Here is a 17091-nt window from a genome sequence, read left to right as displayed (position 1 = left end):
GGTAAAGGGTCCACAGGGTAAAGTTAAGGAAAAATCTAAGGGGTAACAGTTCTTACACGAATACAAATGAAGATACAAATGAGGTATTTTAAAGACGATGAACTTTTCCCTCAACAGTTAAAGGGAAATTGGTGGCTATTAAAAAAACAATCTGACACCAACTTTAGATGTTCTGTAAAAATATTGTCTGACATTAAACCAGACCTCAAAAAAGGTTAGTTACCGATGAATTTAAACAAAAAAAAAGCTTAGCTGAAAAACAGTTCTGTGCTGGTTTCTTGAAGGGACAATCTTCAAGTTTGGAAAAGACTTCCTGGTTTGGTAAAACTTCACCCAGACAACTCTTATTTTGAAGCTGGGATCAAAGAAGCTTTTTTTTTTAATCTACAGATAAGTTCATAAAGAAGCTAATCATTACAAACCGACTCCTTAAAGTTGAAGAAAGAAGGACGAGAATCTGTTTCTTCAAAAGTCCTCCTCAGTTTGTTCTGGGATTGTTGAGTAAAAAAACTCACGTGTTTGTGTTTATTTACCGACATTAATCTTCTTCTCACCTGGTCAAAGAGTTGCTTTCCAGTTGTGTTGGGCTGGATGGCGAACTCCAGTTCTGCATCCATGGTGGTCACGCGCACGTTTATCTAGGAGGCAAAACCAAGACAGGAGGTTTGATCTAAACGTTTCCAAGAAGCAGCAAACACTTTCTACTTTGAACTTTTGGAAAAAGTCAGATACGTCCCACATGAAAAACATCCATCAGTTCTTTTGTTCTTCTTGAAAACTTCCATCAAAAATGGCTCAACACACAACACTTCAAACAGTGTGAAGATCCAAACTTTAAAGGATTCGTCATGTTTACATCTAGAGGATCTAGAGGAGCATAATAAACGCTTGTCTGGGAACAAGTGTGCTTGTGGCAGTTTTGGTAGTGTTGTAGATTCAAGGTAAATGCTCTACTCCGCCACAGGAGCCTTTTTTCAAAATGGCGGCTTTTCTGTTGGTTTTATCTCCATAGCAACCATTTTATGTTTTGTTCAGCTGAGGTCACCGAACAGATTGACGTTAGTTTCATAAGAACAGTCATCCACTCCCACACACGGATGACGTACTTTCAAACATGCATGAGGCTAAAGTTTTCTCCACCATAGACTTGGCCAACGCACATCATCAACGCACATCATCAACGCACATCATCAACGCACATCATCAACGCACATCATCAATGCACATCATCAACGCACATCATCAACGCACATCATCAATGCACATCATCAACGCACATCATCAACGCACATCATCAACGCACATCGTCAACGCACATCGTCAACGCATATCATCAACGCACATCATAAATTCATATCATCAATACATATCATCAGGTGCTGTTGGCAGAAGAAAGCCGTGATCCCACTGCATTAATAACGAATGAAGGACTTTCACAGAGTCCCATACGGTTTATGTTTTTCTAGGCTAATGTCTTTGGTGCTGAATAATCTCCATGGGTTTCAGAATTATTTGGAAAAGGTCCTCATCGTCAAAGTAAAGGCCCGGGGGCCGGATCCGGCCCTCCGGGTAATTCTATCCGGCCCTCCAGATCATTTTATTTTACTGTTATTACTGACCCGATGTTCTCTTGCGGTCATTTCTAACTAGTATAACTTTGACAAAATATTATTTACAGAGAGTAAAATATTCAAAGTTATTTAAGGTTTTGGTTGATTTATTCTGGAATAATATTCCTTCCTTTTTATTATTCTTAATTATTTTCAAAAGTTACAGTTTTAAAGTTTTAAAATTGGCATTCTGCTCACTTTTTGGACTATTTTGATATTTACTAAGATTTTTTAGGCTGTTTCGGAGTTTAGCTAATGTTTCAGCTACATGCTAGCTGTTTTGATTTAAAATTGACAACTTTAAAACTCATAAATTTACGACTTAAATTTATGAGTTTTAATCTGGTAAATTTTTTTGTTGTAAATTTACGACTTTTAATTTCGTAAATTTGAGTTTTAATCACATACATTTATGAGTTTTAATCTTGTACATTTATTAACTTTTTTCCCGTAAATTCACAAGATCTTGTAAATGTATGAGTTTAAACCTCGTAAATTTACGACTTAATCTTGTAAATGTATGAGTTTTTTCTCCTAAATTTACAACTTTAAATCTCGTAAATTTACGACTTAAAATTTATGAGTTTTAATCTCGTAAATTTATTAGGTTGTTTTTTGTAAATTTACGACTTAATCTTGTAAATGTATGAGTTTAAACCTCGTAAATTTACGACTTAATCTCGTAAATTTGAGTTTTAATCCTGTAAATTTATGAGTTTTAATCTAGTACATTAGTTTTTTTTTCTCATAAATGTACGACTTTTCATCTTGTAAATCTAGGAGTATTTTCTCTTATACATTTTTTAGTTTTAACCTTGTTAATTTCAGATCTTTAATCTCATATAATTTGTGTGTTTTTTTTTCATAAATTTACAACTTTTAACCTCGCAAATGTATTACTTTAAATCTTAAAATTTACTACTTCAAACTTTTTATATTTATGATTTTTTTCTCGTAAATTTACGGGAAAAAGTAATAAATTTAACCTTTGACTATGCAACTCTATTCTCATAATTTAAAACAGTTACAACTATTTTCTGGTAAATTTATGAGATTAAACAAAAATTTTTTTTTGTTCGTAAACCTGCCCTAATACTCCGTCATAAATAGCTGTGTGCAGATGGTTTGTTTTTTTCTTTTTCTACATTGGGTTTTTTGAAAACTATTTGTAGACAATCTGTGTAAAAAAGTTTAATTTCTATAAATATTTTTTGAAAATGGTGCCTCTTCATTAATAAACTTTTCATCTGACCATATTTGAAATTAACTAATATTAAGAATTAAATGAGGAAGAATTTAAGTAACATAAGTACGGAAATTTTAACTTTTTAAAATGTTTTACTGCAAAAAAATTGTTAAGAAACATGAAAACATAAAAAAATACCAATAGAAATCTATAAGAGAACTGAAAATGTTCCACATAAAGAAAATTAAAAAAAGAAAGAAGTAATTTTGATTTTAGGCATTCCGATTTAATCTGATTCAAGTAACGAAAAGGGTGTTTTATTTTGAAAAGGAGGATATGTGCATATACTTTTTCTCAACAGGAAGTTAAATGACCTCATTCAGACCTCTCTGACTGATCTGGAGCTTCACAGAGTTGAACCTGCAGCAGCAGATCTATTTCAGGAGCTAATCTTCAGTGCAGGTGAGCAGCATTCATGGAGACCTCCTTCATTCATGGTTGCAGCAGTTATTCTGGCAGACAGGAGATTAAGCACCAAAACGTGCAGGTAATCCATCTTAACCTGGAGATCCCCGTGTTTGAGTGTCCGTCCATAAGAGAAAGAAAGGATCTTTTTTACGCTTAAAGCACAGGAGAGGAGCAGACGGACGTTTAATCCACTCTGCCCTGCAGACAGAGGAGGAGGAGACAACAGACCAAAGCTATTTACACCTGAGGAGCCACAGACCTGTTCAGAACACAATCTATCTAACAATACTCAAACTTTGCTCTTTGCAAATTATAGCATCAGCAAAGAATTTGTTTGATTTAAAGACAAAGATGATCTCACTGTCAGCAGCATCTTCTGTGTCCCAAAGGTTTCCTTTTTATTTTCTTTTTCAAAGTTTCAAAGCCTGAAACTGAAAACTGTTTTGGTTTAGTTCTGGACTAAGACGTTTCCATGAGACCTGAGAAGTCATCTGGTTCTTCTCTTGATCATCGCAGTATTCTCAAGTTTTTTTTATTTTTATTTCTTGTTTAAAACATTATTTAACTCCAAATCTGTGAGTGAAACCTCTGGACTGGATCAGATTTGGCTTTAGGTTCTGCTGCTTCTTCAAGTTAAAGTAAAGTCAATATTTCTGCTTAGAAACCAGAAGCTCCAGATGATATGAATGACAGTTGTTGTCTGCAGAGCTGAATGAACCAATCACAGTGAGGTGTATTGCTCTGGAGGTGGGACATCAGCGGGCTGTGCAGTACCTCATTCATTCATTCCTCCAATCAGCTGGACGGAGGAGGAGGAGCCATGAAGCTGCTGGAAGTGCTTTCACACTGAACGTGACTCAGTCTGTGACAAATTCACAGCCTGCCGCTTGTCAAAAAACGTGTTTCTGATGTGGGAGGAGCCAGCAGCTCCGTCCGTGGATGTCTCACATCACACACATATGGAGTTTTATGTATGTCAAACTCTACGCAGAAATGAGACATCTCCGTACACGCATCAAACATTCCGCGCGGACAAATCAGACCCTTTGAGCGCTTTTTCCTCCTCCACCAGCAGAAAAAGTCTTCGTGAGAGAGACCGACTACTTCAGCGTGAGTGAGTGATGCGCGAGCAGAACCTCAGTGAGCGCTGCTCTCAGCTAATGGAGGAGGACCTGTTAATACACACATTTGAAAATGAATAAAAACAGTTTCCTCTAATCCAGAATTTCTCTGGTATTTTCTCCAACGCGCCCCCATAAAGAATTTAACCCCCACCCCAAATTTCTGCTGCAAATATAATCGGTGTCATTAGTTAATTTGCTCAAGTTGAACGTACATCTCCTCAAAATATTGTACTTTTATTATCATTTTAGAATAATTTTTAAAGACTTCTAAATAATCTGTTTTATTAATTTTTCTCTTTTTTCTTAGAATACTTCCAAACTTTCAGACAAAGTAAAAACAGTCTTTCCTTGTTTCCTCCACAGTAGTGATGAATTCTGTCTTTTCTCAGAGATTCAGTTCTTTGGTTCACTGTAAACAGAGACTCTTCTGCTACCAAATGGATTTATAGGTTGTTGTTGTTATGTTTAATTTATTATCAACTACTATGTCGGATTATGTACAATATCCATAACTAATGTAAACATGTTTTTATTCACATTTATTCACATTCACTGTAAAATTAGGGAGGTTGCTGGTTAATTGAAACACTTAAAATTATATGAATTATTATTGATTAAAGTTGTTTATTGCTATTCTGTAATAGAATTTAAATTTGTAAATACTTATTGCCATTATTCTGTGTGTTTTAAGGTTTTTACCTATTGACTGCTGACTGACCAAATGGAAAAATGATAAAAATTGGAAAAATAATCTCAAGTAACAGTCTGAGTAAATCAGCCTTCATTTTTGATGCTCAGACATTTTCAAGTGAGAGAAAAGTGCACAAAAAATTAGGAAACACTTGACAGAGGCTGTAAAACATTATATTCATCATCCTTTGGTGTGACGTTCTCTTAGAGGTAGATAGCTGTCACACTTGAATTATTAAATTTTTGTTCCGTTATAACAATTCTGCCCTAAGTAGTGTCACTGCTGATCATGTTTACTATTGTTAACATTGAATTTGTTTCTAATTTGTTGCACAAAATAAGAAAAGTTGTTTATTATGATTGTGTTTAAGCTAAAAAAGATAAATGGGGATATATTTTCCCAAAAAACATGTTCTTCTATATAATGCTAGTTATTAGGGAGGATTTTTACCAATTATCGCAGTATCGCGATACTATCTATATTATGAGCCATGTATCGCGTATCGTGTCGTGAGGTACCCAGTGATTTCCAGCCCTACTATGGATGGTTTGAAATTTAATTACATCAATGATGTTAATGATCCTTTATAACCTGAATTTATGATTTTAGAGTATAAATATTTGATATTAAGTCCTGAACCGGATATTGATAATTCATGTAGAGAAAATGGTCGAGTCGGGGTGGGATTATATAAGTTCACTTCCTTCCACTCCCTGTCAAGCGATCTACTTATGATTCATTATGTGATGTGTTATTTCATGTATTATTACTCGATTGCTTGAACTAAACCATTTCATTCATTTCACTCATTAAAGCCTTAAAAACTAATTGCAGGATTTTATTTTGTTTTCTGTAGTTGATTCACATTACAAACTTAATTTGATTTATATCTTGTTTTAATACTAGAGAAAAATAAAGGAGAAAAGCTACATGATTCATTAAAGGCTTAATAAAGTACTGTCTTTATTTTTAATAAGGATTTATCTTTAACACTTCAATTTTTTTATGCTAATTATGATGTGTGCTTTAAATCCAATTGACGCACGACCCGTAATCGAAAAAAATGTATTTGAGATTAGTCGACTATTAAAATAATTGTTTGTGGCAGCAGTACTGAACACACAACTTCACTTAAAGTCTAAATTAGTGAACTACGCCGACAAAAAGACTTTCATAATTCTCTCATTGCTTTACTCTGCCCTTGTAATTCCTGGCCAATGACTGGAGAGAGTTTTAGTCATGTGGTTTTTTAGATAATGCTTACATTCTGGTACAAAAGAAACTATTTCACCTTCTTTTCTTCGTTTTATGGTTAATTCTGCATTTGCTGGCTTCACGATGCTTGTTTGAACAGGAAGCAGAGGTTCCTCTGTGGTCTCAGAACATCCCTCCTGTCTACAGTTCTCTCAAGCTGTGCAGCTGTGGAGTTACTATAAGCTTTTTAGCAGAGCTCTGCTGAGAGAGACTTAAACACTTCAATCAGCAGAGCTGTTAATCTGAACCAACTGTCTGTCCCTCTGATTAACCCCAACGGAGGGCAAGAAATCCAGGAGGGGGGGGCGAAGAAGAGTGGTGAAGGTTGAAGGACCGCACGGAGGAACTGATTGCTCCTTTGGTACAAGTCTTATTTTTAATATTGTAGAAACAAAACTATATAAAATGAGGACTTTGGATATGACTTCATGAATTTTGGCATATTTTCCAACCACTTATGATGCACAAAATTGCATATTTAGAAAATTTATTTTTAACCCTTATAAAGGTCTAAAACTCAGTTTTTATTTACTTTTGAACTCTCTGTATTTTCAATTTGAAAGACTACCTGCTTGATTATTTGGCCTCATTTTAATCAGCTCAAACTATGTCTCCTATGTGACACATTATTAAAAGTTACGCTCACAAATGTGATTAACAATGTTATTTGTCGTTCATCCATTTAAACAAAAAGTGTTAGAACCAGAGCCGTTGACTGAGACAGAACAGAAACTTAAACGGAGAGAGAAGTAAAAATGAAACTGGGTTCGTGACTGAAAGCATCAACACCTGTGTGTAAATGCATCAGCGCATTCTGCAGGGAAGCTCTTGCACGAAATCAGTCCGGCAGTAAAACAGACACAAATGCAACGTCTGATCGAGGCATTCGGGCCTCGAATGCAGCAAATCACTTCAGATCCTCAAAGACGGACGCTCTCCACCCATTGGGAACAATCCAGCAGTGTTGCCTCTCCGGATGTTGACTTGGAGGACCAACATTGAGAATGGGAGCTGAAAAGCTTTAACAAACAAGCAACTTTCTCTCCTCCTGGTTTAGTCTTTATTTGGAATGGTTTTCGACAGAATGAAATCTGAAGATTATGTTTAGAACTGCTTACCGGTTTAGGCATCTTTGCTGCCTCTCTTCTTCAAACTGGATGGATGAGAGAGGACTGGCCCGTCACAGGACGGCAGCAGAACCGTCTCACAGGACCTGAAATCAAGATGGTTCATGTTTATTCTGTTATAAAATGAATCCTTAAGTTGACAAAAAATCTGATTTAATAGGTATGAAAAACTAAAGTTTCTTAGCAAAGTTTTGCTTTATGTATCAAATCTGTTCATTCTGGAGGTGGGATTGAGCAAACAAGACGTCTTCAGGTCATCAGGGATGTAAAAACCTACATAGTTTATCATCTATGTGAACCTCAGACATCAATTTATACATTTAACTTATCTAAATTAAATGAATGCCAATTAAGTAATCCTTTAAAAATTGCTATTTCATTTTTCTTTTATTTGTTTGTGTATTTTTTCTCCCTCTTTGTCCTCAGCAGTCTTACTTTGCTGGGTTTTGTTGTTTTAGTTTGGGGTTGGGCCTTGGTAGTCTTAGTTTGTGGACTTTATTTGTTTTCTTTAGGTAGTTTTGGTTAGGGGGAGCTGCTGACTCAGACGGTCAACATGTCTGGGTCAGCAGTCTCCATGACTTATTTTAGGTTTGGCCAAGCAGCCACCATGGAAAAGAGCCATATGTGGCTCTGGAGCCACATGTTGCTGACCCCTGTCTTTGGGAGTGACCAGGATGGATAGGATCAGGAATGAATACATCAGAGGGACAGCACATGTTAGAGGTTTTGGAGATAAAGTCAGAGAGGCCAGACTGAGATGGTTTGGACATGTTCAGAGGAGAGACAGTGAATATATTGGTAGAAGGATGCTGAGTCTAGAGCTGCAGGAAAGAGGTCTAGAGGAAGACCAAAGAGGAGGTTTATGGATGCAGTGAATGAAGACATGAAGGTGGCTGGTGTTAGAGTGGAGGATGCTGAAGACAGGCTTAGATGGAGGAAACTGATTCGCTGTGGCGACCCCTGAAGGGAAAAGCCGAAAGAAAAAGAAGAAGATTGGGCTAAATAACTTAAAAAAGTAAAATCATACCAAAAAACAGCTAGTATAATGCTTAAATATTAGCTAAACTCCAAGTTAGCCTATATAACTTAAAAAATGTCAAAGAAATCAAGCCACAGAATAGTCACTGTATTTGTAAAGTTTAACTAAGAATACATTTTTTGTCAATTTGAACATTTAAATTGGGCAGTAAGTGCAGGTTGTACCAGGTCTTAAGATGTTCTTGAGTTCAATGTTGGGCAGGGGTGTCAAACTCAATCACACAGGGGGCCTTGATCCAAAACACACCTCAGGTCACGGGCCGAACAGGATAAACATTTATTGAACAAACTAAAACGACATTCTCAAAACTTTAAAACAGTAACTTTTAACATAATTATAAGCTAGATATACAGCATTACCTGTGATAATGCTATTGTGAATGCTGTAAGGTGAATTTGGCTGCTGAAGATGCTGAAATTAATAGCTAAAAACACTGAAGCTGATAGTTGAAGACGCTGAAGTTCATAGCTAAAATTTCTGAAGCTGATAGCCAGCTAAAATATTAGCTAAATGCCAAACTAGCCTTCAAACTAAAAAAAAGCCTAAATTAGCCAAAACAGCTAGCGTGTAAATATTAGCTATACTCCAAAAAAGCTTAAAAATGTAAAAAGGGGGAACAAATTTGAAATACTTTTATTATCATTTTTCCCATTAAAACAGTTTTTAAACATGTCATCTTTGTGTACATGTTTGTAACAAAGCAATACAACTTAAAATGTATCTGTTGATTAAAAAAAAAAACTTTTTTATTAGAGGAAATAACATGCTTTTATTGTCAATCTAATCAAACGCTGAGATCTGAGCCCTCAGATATTTAAAAAGTTATTTCTAAAAGGTTGATTCAGTGTAGTATAGCTTAAACGTCCATAGATGTTTTAGGGGTTTGTCGAGGTTTGCTGTGGAGGTGAATCTCGTCTATTTGAGGCTGGTACGCAGTTAGCCTCTCCTCGTTCGAACTCAGAGGCAGCAACTGTTGCATAAATAATCCACACATTTGTTGGAAAAGGATGAAATAGTTCTAAAGTTTCGTATACATTAAAATAAAAGCAGTTCCTGGGTGAAAAAATTAAGTTTAGGCGGCAGAAAAGGTGACATTTTAAGCTAGTGGGTGTTGTCCGCGTGACAGTTCGCCTGAAGTTTTAGCGCCTTTAAAAAAACTCGCTGTCATTAAATCCCCGCGTTTAAAACCTTCTAAAAACAAACACCCGCACAAACAGACACACAACACCAATAAAATCCCCTTTAAATGACTACATTTCACGGACTCGAGCATCCGCTCCATCGTGAACTCGAGGATATCCGCTATAGCAAACTTGAAGAGGGGCTCGTCTGTTTTTAGGTGGAGGCGACTCACCGCGCGGACGGTTCCTGGCGTCAAATTTTGACAGAAAAGATGGAAAACTTCACATGAAACTAAGTACGAACACAGAAAAAAATAAAGATAAATCCGGCTCTTGGACTCTTGCTGCGTTTGTCGAAACAAATTCCCACACACGGCAGAAAACCGTGGAGTTCTGAACCAGCCATAAGACGATTTGGGGTTCCGCTATAAAAAACAGACCCCCATCACTTCCTGCCATATCCGGTACAAGTTTAGAAAATAAAAGCCCAACAAAATACTAGGAACAGTGGTCCAGACAACTATGAAGACAACAGAAAAGAGGCATACAATCGACTTAAAAATAGACTAATGTAAAAGCATGACAGAGTATTACAGCCCCCATAAAAATAAATATTTTTGAATAAATGGATGAATTTTATTTTTGAAATTGTAAAATTACGACTATTTTCCTCTTATTTTACTGCATTATCCTGGCAAATCTTTTTCTCACTATTTTGCAACTTCATTTTTAAAGTTTAGACTTTTTTTCTCACACTTCTGCAACTTTATTATCACATGATAATATTTTTTTCTGTCATAATGGGCTTAATACTTTACCATATAAAACTGATACAAGGCATGATGCAAAAATTAGCAATAAGATGATCATAATTAATAAAATGGCAGGAAAATTATTTTAGAATAAATCAACTTAAACCTAAAACGACTTTCAATATTTTACTCTTAATAAAAATGTTTTTTGTTAAAATGATAAAAATTAGAAAAAAGCGCAAGATAACATTAATAACAATAAAATAAAATAAAACGATCTGGAGGGCCGGATAAAATGACCTGGAGGGCCGGATCCGGCCCCCCAGACCATGACTTTGACTGATGTGATATAATTTATTTTGAAGGAAAAAAACTTCGATTTCCGGTTACTCCATCCCTTCTGAGAATAATGCCACGCGCTTCACTGTGAAGATGTGCAACATGGCTGTCAGCGGCCCGTGAGAGGATGCAAGGGTGCCAAAACAGCAAACTCTTCAAAATAAAAGCTGCTGTTTCAATAATGTCAAACAGAATCTGAATAATCACAAAACTATTTTTAAACATTATTCTTTAAGATTTGTTTATTATTACTTACATCCGGTCTCAACATGCATTTTTTTTCAAACTTCAGTTTAAATTGAAGCATGTTTACATCCTCGCGCTTGTCACTTGTTGCATTCAACTTGAGGCAGTATCTATGAGCCACCACTGGGTGGCACTGTGGGCAAATAAATACAGAATATGACTCGTTGTCGTCCCCTAGAGGTCACAATTATTCACAGCTTGATGCCCATAAAGTTTATTTTTTCAATTTGAATATTTTATAACAGTATTGTAAAAACTGGAAGACAGAAATGTATTATTTAACTTTTTTGTGCTAAAATACTTATTTTTTTGTTTTATAACTTACTGTCCTATTTTAAACTTAAACTATATCTGCATTTAAACACTTTATTATTTTATTTATACATTTCTAGTCCAGTACATTAACACAAAATATGAAAATGTAAATTATATTTTCTCAAGAAGAGTTATTTCCAGTTTTTATAAAGTGTAAGTTAAGTATTAGACTTCATTACCACAAATCAAACTTGTTTTTCTAACATCTTTTCAGACTGTATTAAAAGTTGCCCTTATATAACTTTAAATATTAAAAAAAAATAGAATTGATTTAAATTAAATTAAAATGCTTTTTCCCCTTTTGATGTGAGTAGTTATGCAGAATTAGATTGAAAGCTTAATTTTTTAACCATATATTTTAACGTTTGCTTCTATAAATAAGAAAAATCATTTGTGTCATTATTTTGATATGTTTCATATATAAAAATAAAGTATTTTAATTTAAAAAAACAGAACAAATGAACTTTTTACAAACATATTTTGTCTAAAATGTGCAAATCCATCATAAAATGACGACCTCCAGCAGGAGGAGCAGCAGCAAAACAAGCAGCACTCATCCACATCTTGTTAATTGGCTTGCAGGAGGTGAAATCTTGGCCTTTTGGGGGAAAAAAACAGGTAAAAAACACTAATTAAAACAGATAAATTCAAATGTATTCATCTATTTTTCTGTTAAACGCAATTCTAGGCTTTTTAACTTGTTCCGCATTTGTTTAGCTAACTAGCTAACTAGTTTAATGTCCAATAGTTCATTTTTTAAATGAAAATATACTTTTTGATTTTTCTTAACAGCCAAATTGAAAGTTTAACAAATCTTGTTCCCTATTTTGGACAGAAAAATAAAAAAAATGTGCTGACTCGGTGGTTTCCATGTATGAAGTTGGGCATCACATTGAGCTGCACGAGAAGCTTCCCTTGGTCTGTTTTTAGCTTGGCCCGGCACCACCTCACAAGATCGCGGTCCGTATGACTTGGAGCATGCTGCTCCATTGTCAGAGCCATGAAAGGAGCCACTGTGGGGGTAATTGGACGGGGAATTGGACATATTAGTGATTGTTCAGGTAGAAGTCTTCAGGTGTTTGAGTGAAAAAAAAAAATTAAAAAATGAAAAAATGTTTGATATTTTGCCTAAAATGATTCAATCTTTGTCATCAAAGTGCCCCATCCTCCCTATGAAGTGAATTTCTTACTTTCTTTTTTTTTTGGTGATAATTCCATTTTCTGACTCAACACCCCGTTTGGCCGCTCATGTTCCAGTGGTGCAGCCAGCTGGGTTAATGACAAGATAAAATTAGTGCGGTAACGTCGTTAACACCCCCCGAAAGAACAAAAGTGTGCGTTGTGGCGTGCAGAAGCAGTGATCTCGTTAAGTGCTGCGCAGTTGCAGACCCGCTCCTTCCTTCCTCTCCTCCCTTCTGCTTTCAGCTAAAAGAAAATCAAGCATCAGCCTGTTTCTGTTCTGCTGCACGGTTGATTCACCATTTGTGCTTCGTTTGAGGCTCATGTGAAGACCAGCGTCTGCTGAGTGTTGGTGTCTGGAGGCTAAAATGGGACAAAAGTCTTCTGTGGCAGAAGATGTGGAGGACAGCGTGGAAGTTGGCGGTAAGTGTTTCTTTACAGATCTTCTTCACATGCAGCGATTATCAAATTGTTGGTTTGGGCAAAGTAGAGCATCATCTCTGCTTTCATTTTTGAAATTTGAAGAGGAAATATTTAGAAACAATTCAAAACTTTTTAAAGAGGAATTCCATAATTTATTTTAAAAATGATTTATTAGTCTTAATGGAGCTATGGGAAAAAGTGGTGAAATTCATTTGATGTAAAAGTAAAGGGAATTTCCTGAAGTTTGGAGATCGGGCAGAAGTTTCCTCAGAAATGTCCTGTCAGATGAAGGAAGTTCCCGCCTGAACTCAGGAGTTCTGGTTCCAGTTCTTGGGTTAGTGTGTCGCATTAACTGCACCCTGGCACGCTTTGTCCACTTCACTTCTTCAGGTGCTTTTAGTCTTTTAATTCTTCGGGAAAAACTTCTGGGCGTAGAGACGTTCATCCCTGATCAATAGTGCAAAAGTGCACAGAACTGAGTGAAAACCATAACGAAAAGAAGGCAAAAATGGATCCGTCTCCCTAAACGAGGGGTGTCAAACTCAATCAAACGAGGGGCCAAAATCCAAAACACACCTTAAAACGCGGGATAAACATTTACTGAACAAACTAAAACTAAATTTTTAAAACTTTAGCATAAATATGAATTATGTACTTGCGATAATGCTAGTGTGAATGCTGTAAGCTGAATTTGGCCGCTAAAGATGCTAGTGATGATAGATGAAGATGCTGAAGCACATAGCCAGCTAAAATGTTTGCTAGATGCCAATATTAGCCTAAAAAACTATATAAAAAAAAAAGAAAACCTCAGTTAATCAAAAAGTTTGCACGTAAATATTAACCTAACTTCAAAACAGTCTAAGAAACAAAAAAATAAAAGCCTAAATTAGCCAGTTTAGCTAGCATTTAGCTGAGATATTAGTTAAACTACAAAAGCGGCTAAAAAAAATTAATTAATTAATTAATTAATTTAATTAAATTAAAAAGAAAATCCTAAAATAGCCAAAACAGTTAGCAAATAGTTGAAATATTAGCTAAACTGCAAGAAAGCCTAAAAAATGAAAATTAAAAATTAAATTAGCCAAAACAGCTAGCATGAAGCTGAAATATTAGCTAAACTCTAAAAATAGCCCAAAAAAATATTAGTAAATGCCGAAATAGTCCAAAAAGCTAGAAGAATTTTTAAAACCGTAACTTTTTAACATAATTATGAATAATGAAAAGGCAGGAATATTATTCCAGAATAAATCAACTTAAACCTTAAATAACTTTTAATATTTTACTCTCCATAAAAATATATTCTGGAAAAAAATTAATTGCGATTAATCGAGATGAATTTTTTGTGTTTTAGTTACAGTTTTGCCAGACACTTTTTATCACAATATGAAATCACAGGTAACATTGTACGTTTGGAACTTTATTTTCAATAGGGCTGGGAATCAATTAAAAAAATACTTAATCAATCGCAAATCTGGAAAAAATTAATCGCATCGAAAAATTCATGTCAGCCCAATCCCAAAGAATAATGCTCAGATTCCTCGAGCAGCGAGCTCTGTTAGGCTCCGCCCCTATAGCAGATCTTTCGTTCTGCGCTGCAGCCATCAAATTGTCATTTTTGTCCAACAACAACAAAAACGTGCCGTATTATCCCTTTGATTTAATAAAATCTCAATCAGAGAATATAAAAAAGTTTATTTTAGACGGTTTTATCACGCTGATCTCACAGCTGCACCGCAGAACGCAGAGGGCGTTAATAAATATTAGTGTGTTAATTCTTTTCCGATTAATCGCGTGTATTAACACGTCAACACCCCCAAAAAAGGAAAAACAAAACACAAAGTGATGTAACTTCTTCAAAACAGTTAGACATTGTCAAACCTTTTTACCAGCTTTTCATATAGTTTGTCTGAATTCACATTGTTGAAAAACTGCATCAGAGTTCACTTGCAAGAAGAGCTTGATCTGATGCTTTTTAAACCTGACATTTACAACAAACAATCTCACAAAACAGTCGGAAAGTTGGCACAAGGGAATCAGTACACTAGTGAGTGCAGGTGGACTAAATGACTTTAGGTTTTTTACATAAACGTTTTGATTCTGAAGGTTTTGAGGACACTTAGGTACGTTTAGAATCTAAGCAAAGCAATTCAATTTTTAATAAAAACTGCTGATTGAAGTTGAAAACTGACAATAATGAAAGAGATAAACTTTAATAAGTGTAAATTTCTAAATGTTTCTATGAAAAAAGGAAAAAAATGGATTTAACAAAATCATTTTTGGTAAAGGACTAACTTGTCAGGCAACGTTAATGTTTGGAATTATCAGGGTCGATATTTTTGATCCATATCCATGTTCTTGTTTTCTTCTGATTTATACTGCACACCTTCACAAACAGGTCTTGCTTTTAAAAATCCGATAAATAGTCTGGAGATGTTTGTGTCAGCAGTAAAACCTCCTGTACATCTGATCAGCTCTGAACCCTTCCATGAGATGGAAACATAAATGGAAACACTGTGCCAGTCATATTTATAATTAAATGACTCCACTAAAAATCATTTCATAGTTTCCATGCGAGTGTTGCAAAAAAAAAAAAAAAAAAAAGTCCTTTGCCCAGAAAAGTTCAAGATAATTGACTTTGTTTTGGGTGTGATTCGTCTTGTATTTGGTGTTGGACATGGAGAGCAGAAGCTCTGATCTGTTGCACTGAGCCTCCTCATTAATAAATCCAATTGTACAGGATACCAGATAATGGAAGCTGCATGACCGCCTTTAATTGTGGTTTTTGAAGCTTCAAAGTCAGAACTGCGGCGGGATTGTGTGATGATAAAGCAAGCGGAACAAAGATAATGCGATAGTCTAAAGAAAGCAGAGACCTTTACAGATGGCTCCATGGAAATTCGGATTTTTCCCGACTTGACATGCAATAGTTGATCAGTGACAGTCAGAGGATCCTGCTTTTTAAACCTATTTGGTTTTGAAACGTAAACTTTTGATTTTAAATCATAAGTAAAACTAGAGAAGTTGCATTAGCTGCGACAATGCTAGTGTGAATACTTTGTTGTTGCTGAAAATGGTGACACAATTGAATTTAATTGCTGAAGGGATTTACTGAAAATGCACAAGCGATTAGCAAAATGTTAAATTTGGTAAAGGCTGGAAAGTCTGTTAAAGATCTATGAAAGAGCGCTGAAGTTGACCTAAATTTCTGAAAAATGTCGTAAAATTGCTCAAAAATCCCTAATACATGCCAATTTTGTGAAAATATTTAGTGTGTTGCTTAAATAGAAGCTAAACTCCAACTTTATCCAAAAAACCTTAGTAGATGGCAAATTAGCTATAAAAAAACGGTCTCCTTCCTTAAATGCTAGCTAAAACCCCAAATAGCCTTAAATTTATCATTAAACAGAAATAGTGAAAAACATAAGCATGTTGCTAAAACATTAGCCAAACTCCAAATTAGCATAAAAAACCTCAGTAGATACCAAATTTAAAAAAAAATAGCTTGTTGTTTAAATACTAACTAAACTCCAAAATACCTCAGTAAACAGAATTGGTCAAAAATGTTAGCATGTTGCTAAAATAGAAGCTAAACTCAAAATTAGCCCAAAAAACCTTAGTAGATGTCAAACTAGCCACAAAAAAACTAGCACATTGCTCAAATACTAGCCAAACTCCAAGATTCCCCAGTAAACTAAATCATTCAAAAACATTAGCTTGTTGCTGAAATAGAAGCTAAACTCAAAATTAGCCCCAAAAACCTTAGTAGATGTCAAATTAGCCACAAAAACTAGCACATTGCTCAAATACTAGCCAAACTCCAAGATTCCTCAGTAAACTAAATCATTCAAAAACATTAGCATGTTGCTAAAACATTAGCCAAACTCCAAATTAGCATAACAAACCTCAGTAGATGCCAAATTTGAAAAAAAAAGAAAAAAAACTAGCTTGTTGTTTAAATACTAACTCCAAAATAGCCTCAGTAAACAGAATTGGTCAAAAAAGCTAGCACGTTGCCTAAATACTAGCTAAACTCAAAATTAGCCTAAAATTTCTCAATACACAAAATTTGTCAAAAACATGAGCTTGTTGCTAAAATAGAAGCTAAACTCAAAACAAGCCCAAAAACCCTAGTAGATAACAAATTCGATAAAACATTAGCATGTTACTTATAGCTAAACTCCAAAGTAGCCTAAAATTCCTCAGTAAACTAAATTAGT

The 17091-nt window shown here is 35.1% G+C and overlaps 2 protein-coding genes across 5 annotated transcripts in view; one reads left to right on the top strand and one right to left on the bottom strand.

Annotated features, from left to right (window-relative positions):
• The window catches only part of LOC112160082 (radixin), a 28241-nt gene extending 18164 nt beyond the window's left edge, over positions 1–10077 (bottom strand). Inside the window, exons 1-3 of one of the 4 annotated variants that reach the window (XM_024294443.2) lie at positions 9854–10077; positions 7452–7546; positions 555–638 (exon numbers count right to left, since the gene is read on the bottom strand). In XM_024294443.2, coding sequence (XP_024150211.1) covers positions 555–638; positions 7452–7463 — 96 coding nt within the window. In that variant the 5' untranslated portion in view covers positions 7464–7546; positions 9854–10077. The remainder of the gene's footprint in view (positions 1–554; positions 639–7451; positions 7547–9853) is intronic. The other 3 variants (XM_036213522.1, XM_024294442.2, XM_024294444.2) reach the window with 3 other exon arrangements.
• Positions 10078–12688: 2611 nt separating this feature from the next.
• The window catches only part of mcf2la (mcf.2 cell line derived transforming sequence-like a), an 87260-nt gene continuing 82857 nt past the window's right edge, over positions 12689–17091 (top strand). Inside the window, exon 1 of the mRNA XM_024294408.2 lies at positions 12689–12874. Within this exon, the coding sequence (XP_024150176.1) occupies positions 12820–12874 (55 nt within the window). The 5' untranslated portion in view covers positions 12689–12819. The remainder of the gene's footprint in view (positions 12875–17091) is intronic.

Source organism: Oryzias melastigma, linkage group LG9 (assembly GCF_002922805.2).
Source record: "Oryzias melastigma strain HK-1 linkage group LG9, ASM292280v2, whole genome shotgun sequence".
Classification (NCBI taxonomy): Eukaryota; Metazoa; Chordata; class Actinopteri; order Beloniformes; family Adrianichthyidae; genus Oryzias; species Oryzias melastigma.
Note: the sequence above shows the minus strand (reverse complement) of the source record. Positions and strands in the feature narration are given on the sequence as shown.